The sequence below is a fragment of the Indicator indicator genome, chromosome 19 (genome assembly GCF_027791375.1).
Source record: "Indicator indicator isolate 239-I01 chromosome 19, UM_Iind_1.1, whole genome shotgun sequence".
NCBI classification, from domain to species: domain Eukaryota; kingdom Metazoa; phylum Chordata; class Aves; order Piciformes; family Indicatoridae; genus Indicator; species Indicator indicator.
Genome location: NC_072028.1, coordinates 19750594 through 19765011, shown reverse-complemented (window position 1 = coordinate 19765011; position 14418 = coordinate 19750594). Strand labels below are relative to the sequence as shown.

General features: G+C 53.8%; 1 protein-coding gene across 1 annotated transcript; it reads right to left on the bottom strand.

Annotated features, from left to right (window-relative positions):
* Positions 1-708: 708 nt before the first annotated feature.
* OGFOD1 (2-oxoglutarate and iron dependent oxygenase domain containing 1) lies at positions 709-14235 on the bottom strand. The gene is made up of 13 exons (XM_054389604.1): positions 14085-14235; positions 13854-13999; positions 13720-13766; positions 13146-13246; positions 10492-10608; positions 9812-9903; positions 7056-7202; positions 6133-6246; positions 5122-5201; positions 4719-5005; positions 3029-3154; positions 1568-1626; positions 709-878 (listed from the first exon to the last, which is right to left on the bottom strand). Exons 1-13 carry the CDS (start codon positions 14233-14235, stop codon positions 717-719), a joined length of 1629 nt encoding a protein of 542 aa, XP_054245579.1. The 3' UTR covers positions 709-716.
* Between the last annotated feature and the right edge of the window lie 183 nt (positions 14236-14418).

The following is a 14418-nucleotide window of genomic DNA, read 5'->3' as shown; positions in this document are numbered from 1 at the left end:
CCAGCAGGAGCAGAGAACCATCCCACAGGCAGAGCACACAGGAGCAGGTCTCTTGTCTACTCAGCTTGTAAATTCTTTGGAGGAGAGGCTGCATCTCAATCTGTCTGCACAGCACTTAGCATAATGAAGTCCTGCTCCTTGTTCCAGTGCCAGCTCCTTGCTGCCAGCAGCTTTACAGCCTCACTGTCTCCCTTCCCAACTCCTCTGGGTTGTGAAGCTGGAAAAACCTCCTCCTTCCCAGGGCAGCTCCTTGAGTTCTGGAGTGAGCAGAGCTAAGCCCCAGAAAGCATCTTGGGTGTTTTGTAACCAAACTTGCCAGACCAGAGTCTGAAGCATTTCTGCTGATCTTTTTGTTTCCTTGTGTTGTTTAATAAAAAGCAGGCAGCAGCTGGGGGCAACACACGAGTTGTCATCGTCACCCCACCAGGTTGGAGACACATCCTACCACTCCACTTCTACCAGAGGACAGCTGGAGGGGCTGGCAAGAGATGTCTGACAACAACCCCTGACACTGGGTTCCTGTTGGTGCAGGTAAATAAATCACCTGGACCCCCCTCCCCCCGTCCCCGAGGTAAGGTACAGCTCCTCGGCAGCGTGGTGAAGTCAGCAGCAGCAAAGTGCCTGTGCTGGCACAGGGCCCAGCTGAGCTGGGTAGGAACCTGGCCCCCTCCCCACCACCACGTTCTGAGTGACAGTGGCCACCCCCTGCACCATCATCACTCATAATAGACAAAGGAAAAATCCCAAAATCCTGTTCTGTTGGGATGCTTCTTCAGGCCTGCCAGGCTCTGGTGGTTGATGTACTTCACAAACTTCATCGTTTCTTTGTCTCTGTAAACCAAGGCCAAGCAGTTCTCCTCTGGATTCACTGTCAGCAGCTAGAAGAAGACAGGAAAGCAAGGGAAGGAAGTAAGCTCTACCTGATTCCACTTGTTTCCTCAGTTTTGATATAATTCCGAGGAAGAAACAGAGAGAAATGTTTCAGGAACCAGTCAGAGCAAAGGTCTGGTGTTATGAGACTGATCTGTGTCACCATTTTCCTTGTACTCCCCCTCAGCCTGAAGCTTTCATTAGACATCAAGGTCCAGTTGAAGGCTCTGGTTGTCTGATCAGGCTGCCTGCCTGGCCCTGTCAAGGGCTGCTGCCTGTGACCCTGGTGAACAGCATTTCCCTGGAAAAGCATCCCTCCTGCTCCAGCCTTGTGCCCTCTGAGGCTGCCCAAGTGCCACCAGGCACTGTTGAGAACTGAGTCACAGAGTTCTCAGGGTTGGCAGAGACCCCAAGGATCATCCAGTTCCAACCCCGGACACTTTCCACTAGATCAGGTTGCTCAGAGCCACATCCAGCCTGGCCTTGAAAACCTCCAGGGATGAGGCTTCCACCACCTCCTTTCAGCTTCATGGTGAGCTGAAGGTGAAGGCAAGAGCTCCACCCAGGAGCAGTAAGCCAGGCAGGAAGGCTCCAGTGTGGCACAAGTGCCCTGAGGCTTCCCTAAGCATTATGACCAAGGGCAGTTGTGGCTCTCCACCCTCCACAAACTGCTCTCACTTGCAGCTCAGGTCCTTACCTCTTCGTCTTCACCTCTGGCAATGTAGGACGTGAAGCCACCACATGCTGGATCCCAGTCTGAAAACAGAAAATGAAGACCCCTGGGGAAGGAAGTTCCACACAGCACTTCCTGGGGATGCTGCTTTTCCATCCCACTCCCCAGTTCCTGGATGCAGGACAATCCTCCCTGTACCTCATGCCAGCCTCTTTTTGCTCCAGGTCAGGCACGACCCCAAGCAAAGGGACCAGATTTGCCTTCTGCCACAGCCAGGCTCTGGCTGCTTGGTGCTCTGCTCCTCACTTGTGGAGCAGTTCTGCCTCAGCAGGCATGCAAAACGCTTTCAGGAGAACCACCAGCAGGTGCCAGAAGCTCTCAGTCCTGCATTCTGTGCTCAACTCACCCCAAACCCTTGGTTAGATTGTTTTCACTGCTGTCTCACTAGCAGCAACCTGAAATGCCCAGACACACAGCCACAGAATTGGTTTGGTTGTTAAAGGTCTGCAAAGATGATTTGAGTCCAACCATTAACCCAGCACTGCCAGGTCACCACTAAACCATGGCCCTCAGAACCACAGCTACACAGCTTTTCAAGGCTTCCAGGGCTGGGGACTCCACCACTGCCCTGGGCAGCCTGTTCCAGTGTCTGAGAACACTCTAGGGGGAAGAAGGTTCTTCTAATACGCAACCTAAGTCTCCCCTGGCACAATTCCAGGCCATTTCCTCTCCTTCTATCACCTGAGACTAGGGGGACCAACCCCACCCTCTCTGCAACCTCCTTTCAGGGAGCTGTAGAGAGCAATGAGGTCTCCCCTCAGCCTCCTCTTCTCCAGGCTGTGGACAATCCCAGTTCCCTCAGCCTCCTGGGGGTTGTAAAGAGTGAGAAGGTCTCCCCTCAGCCTCCTTTTCTCCACACTAAACCCTCAGTTCCCTCAGCTGCTCCTCCCCAGCCCTGTTCTCCAGACCCTTCCCCAGCTTCATTGCCCGGCTCCAGCACCTCAATGCCCTGCTTGGAGTGAGTGGCCCAAAACTGTACCCAGCACCTGAGGAGTGGCCTCCCCAGTGCCCAGCAAGGGGAAAGTAACTTGTGAAGGCCCTGGGCTGTGTGACTTGGAGGTGCAGTGACCCATCTGATGAGAAACAGGAGGAAATGGAACACTCCAGTGGGCACTTTGCCCTCCTGCCCCTCCACCGTGGGCAGAGCCAGGGCAGGCCTGGCAGCTGCAGCCTTTCCCTCTGCCCCAGCGCCCCCTGCTGGCTCCAGCAGGAACAGCCAGAGACGAGCCCAAGGCCATGAGCCCCAACCCTCTGTGCAAGGACTACTGAAAACGGAGCTTAAGCAGCAGCCGGGACTGGGATCAAGCTCTGGGTAGGTAAAAGCAAGGCCCTTTGGGGCTGTTGTAGCACTGCTGAGCACTCAGAAGTGGCCCTGTCACACCAACCTCCTGAGGAGAGCCTGGCATCTCTCTTTCGCCCACTTACCCTCACAGCCACAGTAGAAGAGCAGGTCAAGAGCAAACTCTGTCGCTTGAGTGTCATGGACCAGAGTGTAGTGCCCGTGGGTCCAGTGCCTCAGCTCCCCTGTGCACACTGGGGTGCTTCCTGAGCCTAGAAAAGGGGACAAACAGGCCAGGGAGAAGGGTGAAGCTGTGCAACAGCTGCTCCCTGCAAAGCTCAAGGCGTGGAGGGGCCAAGTCCCTGCAGTGCCAACACCACTCTGGAGCTGCCCTTGCTGGTCCCAGCAAAGGGTAAAGGGATGACAATGTAAACCCACAGATCTCATGGAATCATAGAATGGTTTGGGTTGGAAGGGACCTTGAAGATCACCTAGTTCCAGCGCCACTGCCCTGAGCAGGGACACCTCCCACTCACCCAGACTGCCTCCTGCCAACTGCTTTCTGGCTGGATGTGGCTGTGAGCAACCTGCTGTGGTGTGAGGTGTCCCTGCCCATGGCAGGGGGGTTGGAACTGGCTGAGCCTTGAGCTCCCTTCCAACCCTAACAATTATTCTATGATTCTGCAGGTAGCTCCAAGTTACATCCTGTGACCAGTGTGGAGGAGAAAGGCCAAGATTTGCTCTTTGACAGGTCCAAGCTGTGATGTGCTTTGGTTTAACCTGGTGTTTGTTTGTTTTGTCCCCTTCAGATTTACAGTGGAGCTCTGAACCTCAGGAGCCAGCAACCCATCAGTTCTGGAAGTACACTGACCCTGGCAGAAGCTTTGGAGAAGGAGGATATTACTCCAACCTCACTCTTCCTGTGCATCCCAGGAGGTAGGACAGAACTTAGGGAAACCTTTGGGTTTTTTTTTAATCCTTGTGGCTCTAACTCAGTTTTCAGAGAATCACAGAATGAGCTGGCTTGGAAGGGACCTTTCAAGGTCATCTAGTCCAAGCCTCCTGCAGGCAACAGGGACATCTTCAACCAGAGCAGGTTGCTCAACAACACTAATCCATGAATCCCAAATGAATCTCATCTTTGATAGCCAGGGTATCCCCTTGCTGACATCCAGGTGGCTGTTCAGGCTGGCAGAGGTTTCTGAAAGGTTAAATCCTGCTTTCAGGGACCGGGTTTTTAATTCTCTTTATTTCTGATCTGGGCACTTTCTTCCTTTTGATGTGGTCTCAGACAAAACTCTTACTTTGGATGAAGCAGGACAGTAACTACTGGCAGATTACTGGGCAGTTAATGACCACCCTTCTCCTCACCCATGCCTTAACTGCCACCCTTAGATCTGTTCAAAGTGGTACCTTCAAGTGAGTTATTTTATTCCAGCTCCTTCTGTGGTGGGCACTTAGATTGGATCCCCAGCCTGACATGCTTCAAGCCCCCCTCCTTGTGCTGGCTGCAGTACAAAATTAAATCATAGAATCATAGATCAGTCAGGATTGGAAGGGACCACAAGGATCATCTAGTTCCAAGCCCCTGTCACAGGCAGGGACACCTACACTAGATCAGGCTGGCTTAGAGCCTCATCCAGCCTGGCCTCAACCACCTCCCTCCCTGGGCAACCCATTCCAGGATCTCACCACTCTCATGGTGAAAAACTTCTTCCTCACATCCAGCCTGAATCTACCCACTTCCAGCTTTGTTCCTAGCTGCATGATAATGCCTGCCAGCATCCATAATGCTATGATCCTGCTCGAATCCTTTCACTCTGCTGCTGGACTCACCTTTCTGTGCCTCACCCTCCTGGGCTTCAGGAACGCTGTCAGGCTGCTGGGGATTGCCATCAGCACCTGCTTCAGCCTCCTCCTGCTCAGCTTTGGGACTGCTGTGCCCAGCACTGTCTGCTGCTTGTCCTTCCCCAGCATCCTCATCCTCATCAGAGGGAGCCAGGAAATGCAGCTTCAGGCCAGTGAAGTTGGAAAGCAGTAAGAACAAAGCCTCGGAGCGCAGCAACCGCAGGAACTCCTTCAGGCCCTCAGGTAGACTGTCTTCATCTGCTGCCTCATAGAGCCTGGAAGACAGCAGAGGTAGCAGCAGTGGGGAAGCAACCAGGACCACGTCCAGGGCAGCCTCATGGCAGCTCCTGCCTGGCCTGATCAGTGGATGCAGGACACTGGCATTTCCCACCTTTTATTGGCAGGCCCTCGGCTGCTCCACTGGATGTCTTTGTCCTCCAGAGCTTCACAGAGCTGTTGGTATTTCTCTTTCTAGGAGAGGAGAAAGGTAGTGCCCAAAGGTTGCCATTTAGCTCCCAGGTCTCCCTTGGTGTGCTGGAGGCAGCCATCCTCTCCTCTCAGGTGAGGCAGCCTAGTTTTTCTCTAACTTGTTTGAGGCACCCAAGGATTATGGAACTGAAGGGCAAAGCTAGGTGGGCACCATGCCAGTGGCCAACAGGTATCAAAAGCCCCTCTGGGCCAGACTGCAGTTCCACTGCCCTGGGGAAGCCCTGTAAAGCAGGGGGGAATCAGCCTTTCAAGTCAGACTAAACCACTGAGAAGGAAGCCTGGTAGATGAGGTTGGACTTGATGATCTTAAAGGTCTCTTCCAACCAAAAGGATTCTATGACTGAGAGTCTTTTTTTCACACACAGGTCAGGTCCCCCAAGTGCTGCAAGAGCTTGAGGGACAGGAAAGGACACTGTGGTCACCACAAGCCTAGGAAGCAGGAAGGATGATGTGTGTTTCCATCCTTCTGCTTTGCTTCTTGCAGGCAGTAAGGATGTTGGAAGCAAAGTGCTTGGGTTTTGGTGAATCCTTCTGCAGTGTTGTACAGGAAGGCAGAAGGGATCTACCTCTGAGGGGGGTCCTCTCTGGAGGTCATCTGCCCATTCTTCCCTAAGGAGGGAAACTAGAAAGTGGTTTAGAATCATAGAATCAAGCAGGTTGGAAGAGACCTCCAAGCTCATCCACTCCAACCTATCACCCAGCCCCATCCAATCAACCAGACCATGGCACTAAGTGCCTCATCCAGGCTTCTCTTGAACATCTCCAGGGATGGTGACTCCACCCTGGGCAGCAGTTTAGCTGACAGTTGAATGAGCAAGGCCCTTCCCAGGCTGCACAAGGCATGGTCCTTGCCAGCTCTGTCACATCTCCTGGCAGAACCTCTCAAGACCCCCTCAAGACCCACTGGGCTCACCTTCAGAAAATCCTTCAGGAGAATTTCTGAGCGCTCCTCGAATTCCTCCTGGATTTGAGCTTGGGAGTCCATGTCCAAATAAACCTGATTGATCCACTCATACAGAATTTCATGCTGGAAGGAAAATGGCTTTGAATCCTGGGTTTGGAAAAGTAGATAGGAATCCCTCCCCCCCCAGTACCCACTTTCCCAGATGGCCAAAGGGCTGCATTCCTCCCTACTTCCCCATGATTCCTTCCTCTATTTCATTGCACCACAAGCATTTGCTGCATTCTGTGCACTGCTGTAGGGCAAGAAAGGGAAACAGGAGAGAATCAGAGAATGGTTTAGGTTGGAAGGGACTTTCAAGATCATCCAGTTCCAACCCCCCTGCCATGGGCAGGGACACCTCCCACCAGCCCAGGTTGCTCAAGGCCTCATCCAACCTGGTCTTCCACACCTCCAGGGAGGGGGCAGCCACAACCTCCCTGGGCAACCTGTTCCTGTGTTTCCCCACCCTCACTGGCAAGAATTTCTTCTTAATCCCCAGTTCTCTTCCAGCCCAAAGCCATTGCCCCTTGTCCTGTCAGTGCAAGCCCCTGTCCTCTCACTCCCAGCCCTTGTCCTCTCACTCCCAGCCCTTGTCCTCTCACTCCCAGCCCTTGTCCTCTCACTCCCCAGCTTTCTTGTAGGTCCCCTAGGAAGAACCCCATGGGTCCCTGAGCAGCCTGGTCTAGTGGAAGGGGTCTCTGCCCATGGCAGTGGGCTGGAACTGGATGCTCCTTCAGGTCCCTTCCACCCTAATCCATTTTCTGCCCCCTAAGAAGAGAAAGCAGCGAGGACTTTCTGGAGAGGAAAGGAAGCAGAATGGGCTAAGGCAGAGCCTGAAGCATGCTGTGGCAGGCAGGGCAGGGTTGGAGCAGCAGAGCTGGAGCGGTGCTCACGTCGCAGGGCAGGTGCGGGCTCCGGGGCAGGTGCGGGCTCCGGGGCAGGTGCGGGCTCCGGGGCAGGCTGCGGCGCGCGGCTCCGGCTGGGCCATGGAACCAGCCACTGAGGGACAGGCGGCACTTGGGTGACACAACCTCTGACACCTGTAACCGGGAGGGCAGCAGCCTGCTGGGACCGGCACAGGGCACCCCCAGCGCCGGCTGCCACAGGGGGACTCCGTGGAGAGGGATCTGACTCTAGAGAGGGGCCGGGGCTGGAGCAGGCTGCGTTAGTCTTGCCTCACAGGAGGGTTGGAGGCAAAGCCTGAGGCTCAGAGTTGTAGAATCCTTTGGGTTGGAAAAGCCCTCTGAGGGCATCCAGCCCAACCAGCAACCCAACCCCACCATGGCCCCAGGTTTCTTCAACATCTCCCAGGCATGGGGACTCCACCACCTCTCTGGGCAGCCTGTGCCAATCCCTGACCACCCTTGCAGCAAAGAAATTTTTCCTCATCTCCAACCTAAGCCTCCGCTGGCACAATTTCAGGCCACCTCCTCTTGTTGTATCACAGGCCAACCCCACCTCACTGCAACCTCCTTTCAGGGAGCTGTAGAGAGCAATGAGGTCTCCCCTCAGCCTCCTCTTCTCCAGGCTGAACAACCCCAGCTGGTCCCTCAGCTGCTCCTCACCAGCCCTGTTCTCCAGACCCTTCACCAGCTTGGTTGCCCTTCATTATAGGTTTCCATAAGCTTTGAGTCCAAGCTCCCAGCAGAATCCATTCCCCCTCTGGCAGAGCTTTGAGTCACTGTTATTAACAGGAATGGTTAATGAAGAACCAGCTGGGACAGGACGCACAAATCAGCTTCATCTGGAAGCTCAGAGACCTCTGAGCATCTGTGGGCCACAGCAGACTGCACTGGGTTAGTTTTCTGTCTCTTTCAGAAGTGCTGCAACACAAACCAGCATGAGGGGCACCTGCCTGATGCTTTTGGCTTTGGATTGAAGATCTACCTGTTGGTCAAACAGTGACCCTCTATCCTGGCAAGGCTGAGTACTGGCTTCAGTTTTGGGGCTCTCACTACAGGAAGGACATTGAGGTGCTGGACTAAGTCCAGAGTAAGGCAACAAAGCTGGAGAAGAGGGCTGGTGAGGAGGAGCTGAGGGAACTGGGGGTGTTTAGTGTGGAGAAGAGGAGGCTGAGGGGAGACCTCATTGCTCTCTACAGCTCCCTGAAAGGAGGTTGCAGTGAGGTGGGGTTGGGCTCTTCTCCTAAAGTAACACATAACAGGCCAAGAGGAAATGGCCTCAGGGTGCACCAGGGGAGGTTTAGGTTGGTCATTAGAAGAAACTTCTTCACTGGAAGGGTTCTCAGGCTCCCTAGTGGTTGAATCCCCACCCCTGGAGATGTTTCAAAGAGGCAGAGATGTGGTGCTGAGGGGCATGGCTTAGCAGCAGCCTTGGCAGAGTTAGAGAATGGTTGGACTCAAGGATTTTAAAGCCCTTTTGCAACCAAGTGATTGGTTCTAGGATTTACCCTGCTCAGTGGAAACTCCTGGTTTTCACACTGCTGGCCACCATGAGATCTTCAGTGCATCAAATTCTGCAGAGGTAAACTGGGCTAAATGGAGCCACTTCCCACTCTGGAGAGCTGCACTGTAGTAGTGTGAAGTCAAAGCCATCCCCTTTGTGACTGACTGCACAAACTGTTGTGGATAAAGGCTTTGTGCTGGGATTTTTGCTCCTTTGGGTTTTTAGAACAGTGGGATGGAAGCAGGAGGAAGTTCAGGGACAGGAAACAAGAGTCCTCTGGTGGTGAGCTGCAGGCTCTACACTTGACAAAAGGGTCACAGAAATGCCACAGTGCTTCAGCAAACCCTCTGGGCACAACCAGTGAGGTGCAGGTGTGGGAGGCTTTGGTTCACAGCTCTCCCAGTTAAGCTCACTGCTCATTTTCAACTAAGTTTATCACTGAAGCAGTTTTTTTTTGTTTGTTCTAATATCAGGGACAGTTCACAGGACTCTGTGTGTGGGATTAAGTTTAGGTCAGGAGAAAGCAGCCACCAGGCCAAGTGGAACACAGGGTTTTATCACAGGATGAAATCACCACCTGAAAACAATCAGGGCAGGGACCAGGTAGATGCTTCTGGTAATTAATTGTAAGACAAATGACACAAAACTAAACCCTCTAAGCTGCCCAGCTGAGGGCATGCCCAACCTACATCACTGATCTGCATCTCTGACCTGATCTTTGGTCCTGTTTGTTATGGTCTGTGGTCAGTCCCAGATTTCAGCCAGGTGTCTGCATCCTCCAGTCCCACTCTTTGTCCTGTTCCCAGGAAAACACCACCAAGTGCTACTTAACCACCTCAGCTTCATCTTTTTCTGCTGTAGGGTACCACACTGCAAGGGGGGGGTGAAGGTGGACCTGCCCAGTGCCTTATTGGAGAGGTGAGAAGCTCTTCTGGAGCACGGCACCCACATGAAAAATGTGAGTGAGTTTAAAACCAGCAAACAAACAAAAATCTCCCTCCTCCCCTCAGCCAGACCCACAGCTGTGGCTTGCCAGGGTGGCAACAAAAAGCAGAAATGGAAATTTTTCTTCCCCTGGGATGATGAACTGACAGTTGAGAAGTTGGCTTTGTCAGTTCTTGCCCTCTTTGAAGCCCTGCCTTTAGCACACAACACTCCTCCGTTTCCCTCCTCCCTGCCCACCACACAGGGTGAATAACCACAAGGATAGGAACTGAGAAATGAAGGAGAGACGGCTCCTTGCCTGGTGGAAAGAGACTGGAGACACTTCAAAGAAAACCAGGGTGTTCCAGGAAGGCACTAAGGACTTGATGATCTGCTGTGGCTCAAAGTGTTCTGAGGAAGAAGCAAACACACTCTGGGTAAGGCATCAGCTAGAGCTCACCAGAAACTGCCACTCTCTGTCTTCCTGACTCTGGGACTGTTGAGACACCTGAGTGTAAGGGATGGAGCTTGGAGCAAGGGCTCAGTGAGGAATCAGTGGATTCCATGACTGGAAAGGGAAGTTGTCTCCATCCCTTTGATGTTCTACTGTTTCCATCCCACCTCCACTCTTGGCCCTTGCAAAAAGTGGGTTAAAAAAAGGATTCTCCTCTTCATCACCTTCTCCTGTTCCTCTACTGCCACCCATCAGAGTGCCTGCAAGGCCTGCCACAACCCATCTCTAAAGTGCAACTTTTACCTATAGATCAGCTTCAGTGGACTAAGGAGGGAATCTTTATCTTCTGATTGAGGAGAGAGCTGCTGCAAGGAGCACAGAAGCTTCACCTTTCTCAGCCACCTGAGGCCCAGCTCAGAGTGAAGTGCAACTTCTACCTACACATCAGCTTCAGGGGACTAAGGAGCAACTCCATCTGTTTGAGGAGAGAGCTGCTGCAAGGAGCATGTAAGCTTCATCTTTTTCAGCCAGCTGGGAGCTCTTACCATCAGTGCTGTACAGGTCCAGGGTTCCCCCATCACTTTTCTCCCAGGCTGGGACGAGGTAGAGGATGAAAGCAATTCTCCGACCTTCCAGCTCGTCGTCGTGGCACAGCAAGACATCTGCAAGGACAGAGAGTTTGCTGCAGCAGGACCTTTCCACCACAGCCATCCTTCAGCCCAGAGGCTGCTTCCCAGCTTTGTCCCCACCAGGATACAATAATTAAAAGCAGGCCCCTTCCAGCAGGGCATTTCCTCTCGTCAGCATCAGCAGCCCCAGACCTGCAAAGCTGCTGCTTGACAGCCACAGGAAGGTGAGCCAGAAGTGTGCTTAGGTGGCCAAGGCCTGGATCAGCAGTAGTGTGGCCAGCAGGACCAGGGCAGAGATCATGGAATTGTCAGGGTTGGAAGGAAGGTCAAGGCTCAGCCAGTTCCAACCCCCCTGCCATAGGCAGGGACACCTCACACCACAGCAGGTTGCTCACAGCCACCTCCAGCCTGGCTGCAAAAACCTCCAGGCAGGAGGCTTCCACCACCTCCCTGGGCAACCTCTGCCAGTGTCTCACCAACCTCATGGGGAAGAATTTCTTCCTAACATCCAATCTGAATCTAATAATTTCTAGTTTTGTTCCATTCCCCCCAGTCTTATCATTACCTGACACCCTAAAATATCCTTCCTCAGCTTCCTCCTGGGTTCAGTTTTGGGGCCCTCACACCAAGAAAGACATTGAGGGGCTGGAGAGTGTCCAGAGATGGACAATGAAGCTTCTGAAGGGTCTGGAGAACAGGGCTGGTGAGGAGCAGCTGAGGGAACTGGGGGTGTTTACTCTGGAGAAGAGGAGGCTGAGGAGAGACCTCATTGCTCTCTACAGCTCCCTGAATGGAGGCTGCAGTGAGCTGGGGTTTGTCTTTTTTCTCTAGTCTCAGGTAACAGAAGGAGAGGAAATGGCCTGAAATTATGCCAGGGGTTGGAGAGGAGGAAAAATTTCATTGCTGCAACAGCGGTCAGGGGTTGGAACAGGCTGCCCAGGGAGGTGGTGGAGTTCCCATGCCTGGGAGGTGTTCAAGAAAGGTGTGGCCATGGCACTTTGGGACATGGTTTGCTGCTGGAATAGAGGGAAGGGGGAGCCCTGGGAACAGAAAAGCTGTACCAACAACTAGTTGGTGCAAAAGACTTTTTAAAAGGTGATCTGGCAGCAGTAAAGTTTTTTCCTTTACCAACTGATTTTGCATGACTAACAGGGTAGAAGCACAGAATTGTCAAGGTTGGAAGGGACCTCAAGGATCATCCAGCTCCAATCCCCCTGCCATGGGCAGGGTCACCTCACACCACAGCAGGTTGCTCATAGCCACATCCAGCCTGGCCTTAAAAATCTCCAGGGATGAGGCTTCCACCACCTCCCTGGGCAACCTGTGCCAGTCTCTCACCACCCTCCTGGGGAAGAACTTCTTCCTGACATCCAATCTGAATCTACCTACTAAACAGTGGTGACTACCTCTCTACTCTGCCCTGCTGAGACCACACCTGGAATACTGTGTCCAGATTTGGGCTGTCCAGTTCAAGAGACAGGGAACTGCTGGAGAGAATCCAACAGAGAGCCAGGAGGATGCTTAGAGGACTTGAGCATCTCCCCTGGGAAGAGAGACTGAGAGCCCTGGGGCTGTTTAGTCTGGAGAAGAGAAGACTGAGAAGGATCTGATCAATGTCTATCAATATCTGAGGGGTGGGGGTCAGGAGGAGGGGGCCAGGCTCTTTTGGGTGGTTCCCAGTGATAAGCCAAGGAACAATGGGTTCAAACTTGAACAGAGAAGGTTTCAGCTCAACATGAGGAGAAACTTCTTTGCAGTGAGGGTGACAGAGCCCTGGAACAGGCTGCCCAGGGGGGTTGTGGAGTCTCCTTCTCTGAAGACTTTCCAAACCCAGGTGGATGCATTCCTGTGCAGACTACCCTGAGTGATGCTGCTCTGGCAGGGGAGTTGGAGCTGATGATCTCAGGAAGTCCCTTCCAACCTCTGATATACTGTGAGACTGTGACTTGGCCTTATCAAGGTGGCAATTTAGCATCAGGCTTCGTCAGCTCAGCTGTGGCATTAGGAAGCTGAACAGGTCACCCTTTTGCATGAAAGCAGGCACACAGACATGGGCTGCACATCTCCCCAAAGCTGGGAGCTTGCAACAGCAAGACCACAGCAAGAGCTGTTTCATAATTGGGACTTCCTTTTCTGAGACTGCCCATAGCATCTAGAACCCTCTGGAACTCGAGAGGGGCTGTGGTGGATATTCTGTAGGCATGCTACTGCCTACACACCTATAGAAACTTGAGGGAAAGGATTGCTCTCTACAGCTCCCTGAAAGGAGACTGGAGAGAGGTGTGGATTGGTCTCTTCTCACCAGTCACAACTGACAGGACAAGAGGAAATGACATCAAATTGCACCAGGGGAGGTTTAGGTTGGACATTTGGTAAAAATTCTCTACAAGAAGGGTTCTCAAAGCCTGGAACAGGCTGCTTAGGGAAGTGGTTGAATCCCCATCCCTGGAACTGTTTAAAAGCAGTATAGATATGATGCGGTGGAGTAGTGGCCCTGGTAGAGTTATATGATGGTTGGACTTGATGATCTCAGAGTTTTTTTCCACCCAGAGTGGTTCCCCCAGACTGACCAGTGTATTCATATTTAGCACAGGAGATGTCAAGAGTTGGCTTCAGCTCAATCTGGGTCACAGCAGAAAGCCATGCTCGGAATTCTTCACACAGGGCATGCCTGGAAAGACAAGCACAGCATAACTGTCTTTCTCTGTTATGTCACATCATAACCAAATCCTCAGCCAAAACCTCCCTCACAGCTATGTGAAGTTACAGGTGCTGCTGCTGCCAGAAGAACCATGCAGAAGCTGGCTTGGAAAGCAGCCCAGCGTTCACAACACGGCTGGCAATGACCAGTAGCAAGTGTGAGTCAGTTGTAATGGAACAGGTCACAGTCCAGAAGTGACAGATGCTCCAGGGCTGAAGCAGATCAGAGCAAAACTCTTAACAGGCGTCAGTGCCACGACCTGCACCGAGGAGATCCAGTCTTTCAGGGCTGGTTCCTGGCTTGGCCACCGTGGCAGAAGGCGGCCGAGCTCTGCCGGGCCCAGCCTCTCCAGGACCCCTCGTCCTCCCCGCGGAGCCACCAGAGCTGTTCCTCTCTCCGAAAGCCGCACCCGGCGCAGTGCAAGCCCTAAACCGGTGCTTTACCTCAGCGCGGCGATGTGGGGCTCTGACCTTCCCCCGAGGTCCTCGGACTGCGGCGGCCCATGGAAGAGAAGAAGGAGCAGAGGTTAGGACGATGTGACGTGACCTGACCCGGCTCGGCCCAGCCCGGAGCCCACCTGCTGCAGGGAGAGGAGATCGTTCCGCCGCTTGCGGAAACCCAGTCCCAGAAGCTCGTCGCGCAGCGCCTCCGCGAAGGCCGGTTCCGCCAGGAAGTCGGGGATGACGCAGTGCCGGAACGGGGCCGGTTCCACCGCCGCCGCCTCTGCAAGGGAAACGCCGCCGGTGAGCGGAGAAGTGTCCCAGCGCCGCCGGATGGGCCAGGAGAGTGGAGCCAGGCCGGGCCGTACCATGGTGCAGCGACTCCCCGCGTTCCCAGGCCTTCGCCGCCCGCTCCTTTAGCGCCGGGTCACTGAGAGCAGCGCAGAGCTCGGCGCAAACGTCCCGCTTCCCGCGCTTCTTCCCCGGTGCCGCCGCTGCCCCACGCCGCTTAGCGCCCATAGCAGCCTTCCGCTCTAACTACAGCTCCCAGCGGCCCCAGCGCCGCCCGCCACGCCAATCGGATCGCGCAGGGAGGTGGAACCCTACTGCACTGACGAATGAGGAAGAGGGGGAAAGGGCGGAGCGAGGCCACAAAGGGCCCCTCGGCGGTGGTAGAGCGGCTCCTCTCTATGTTCGCGCCGG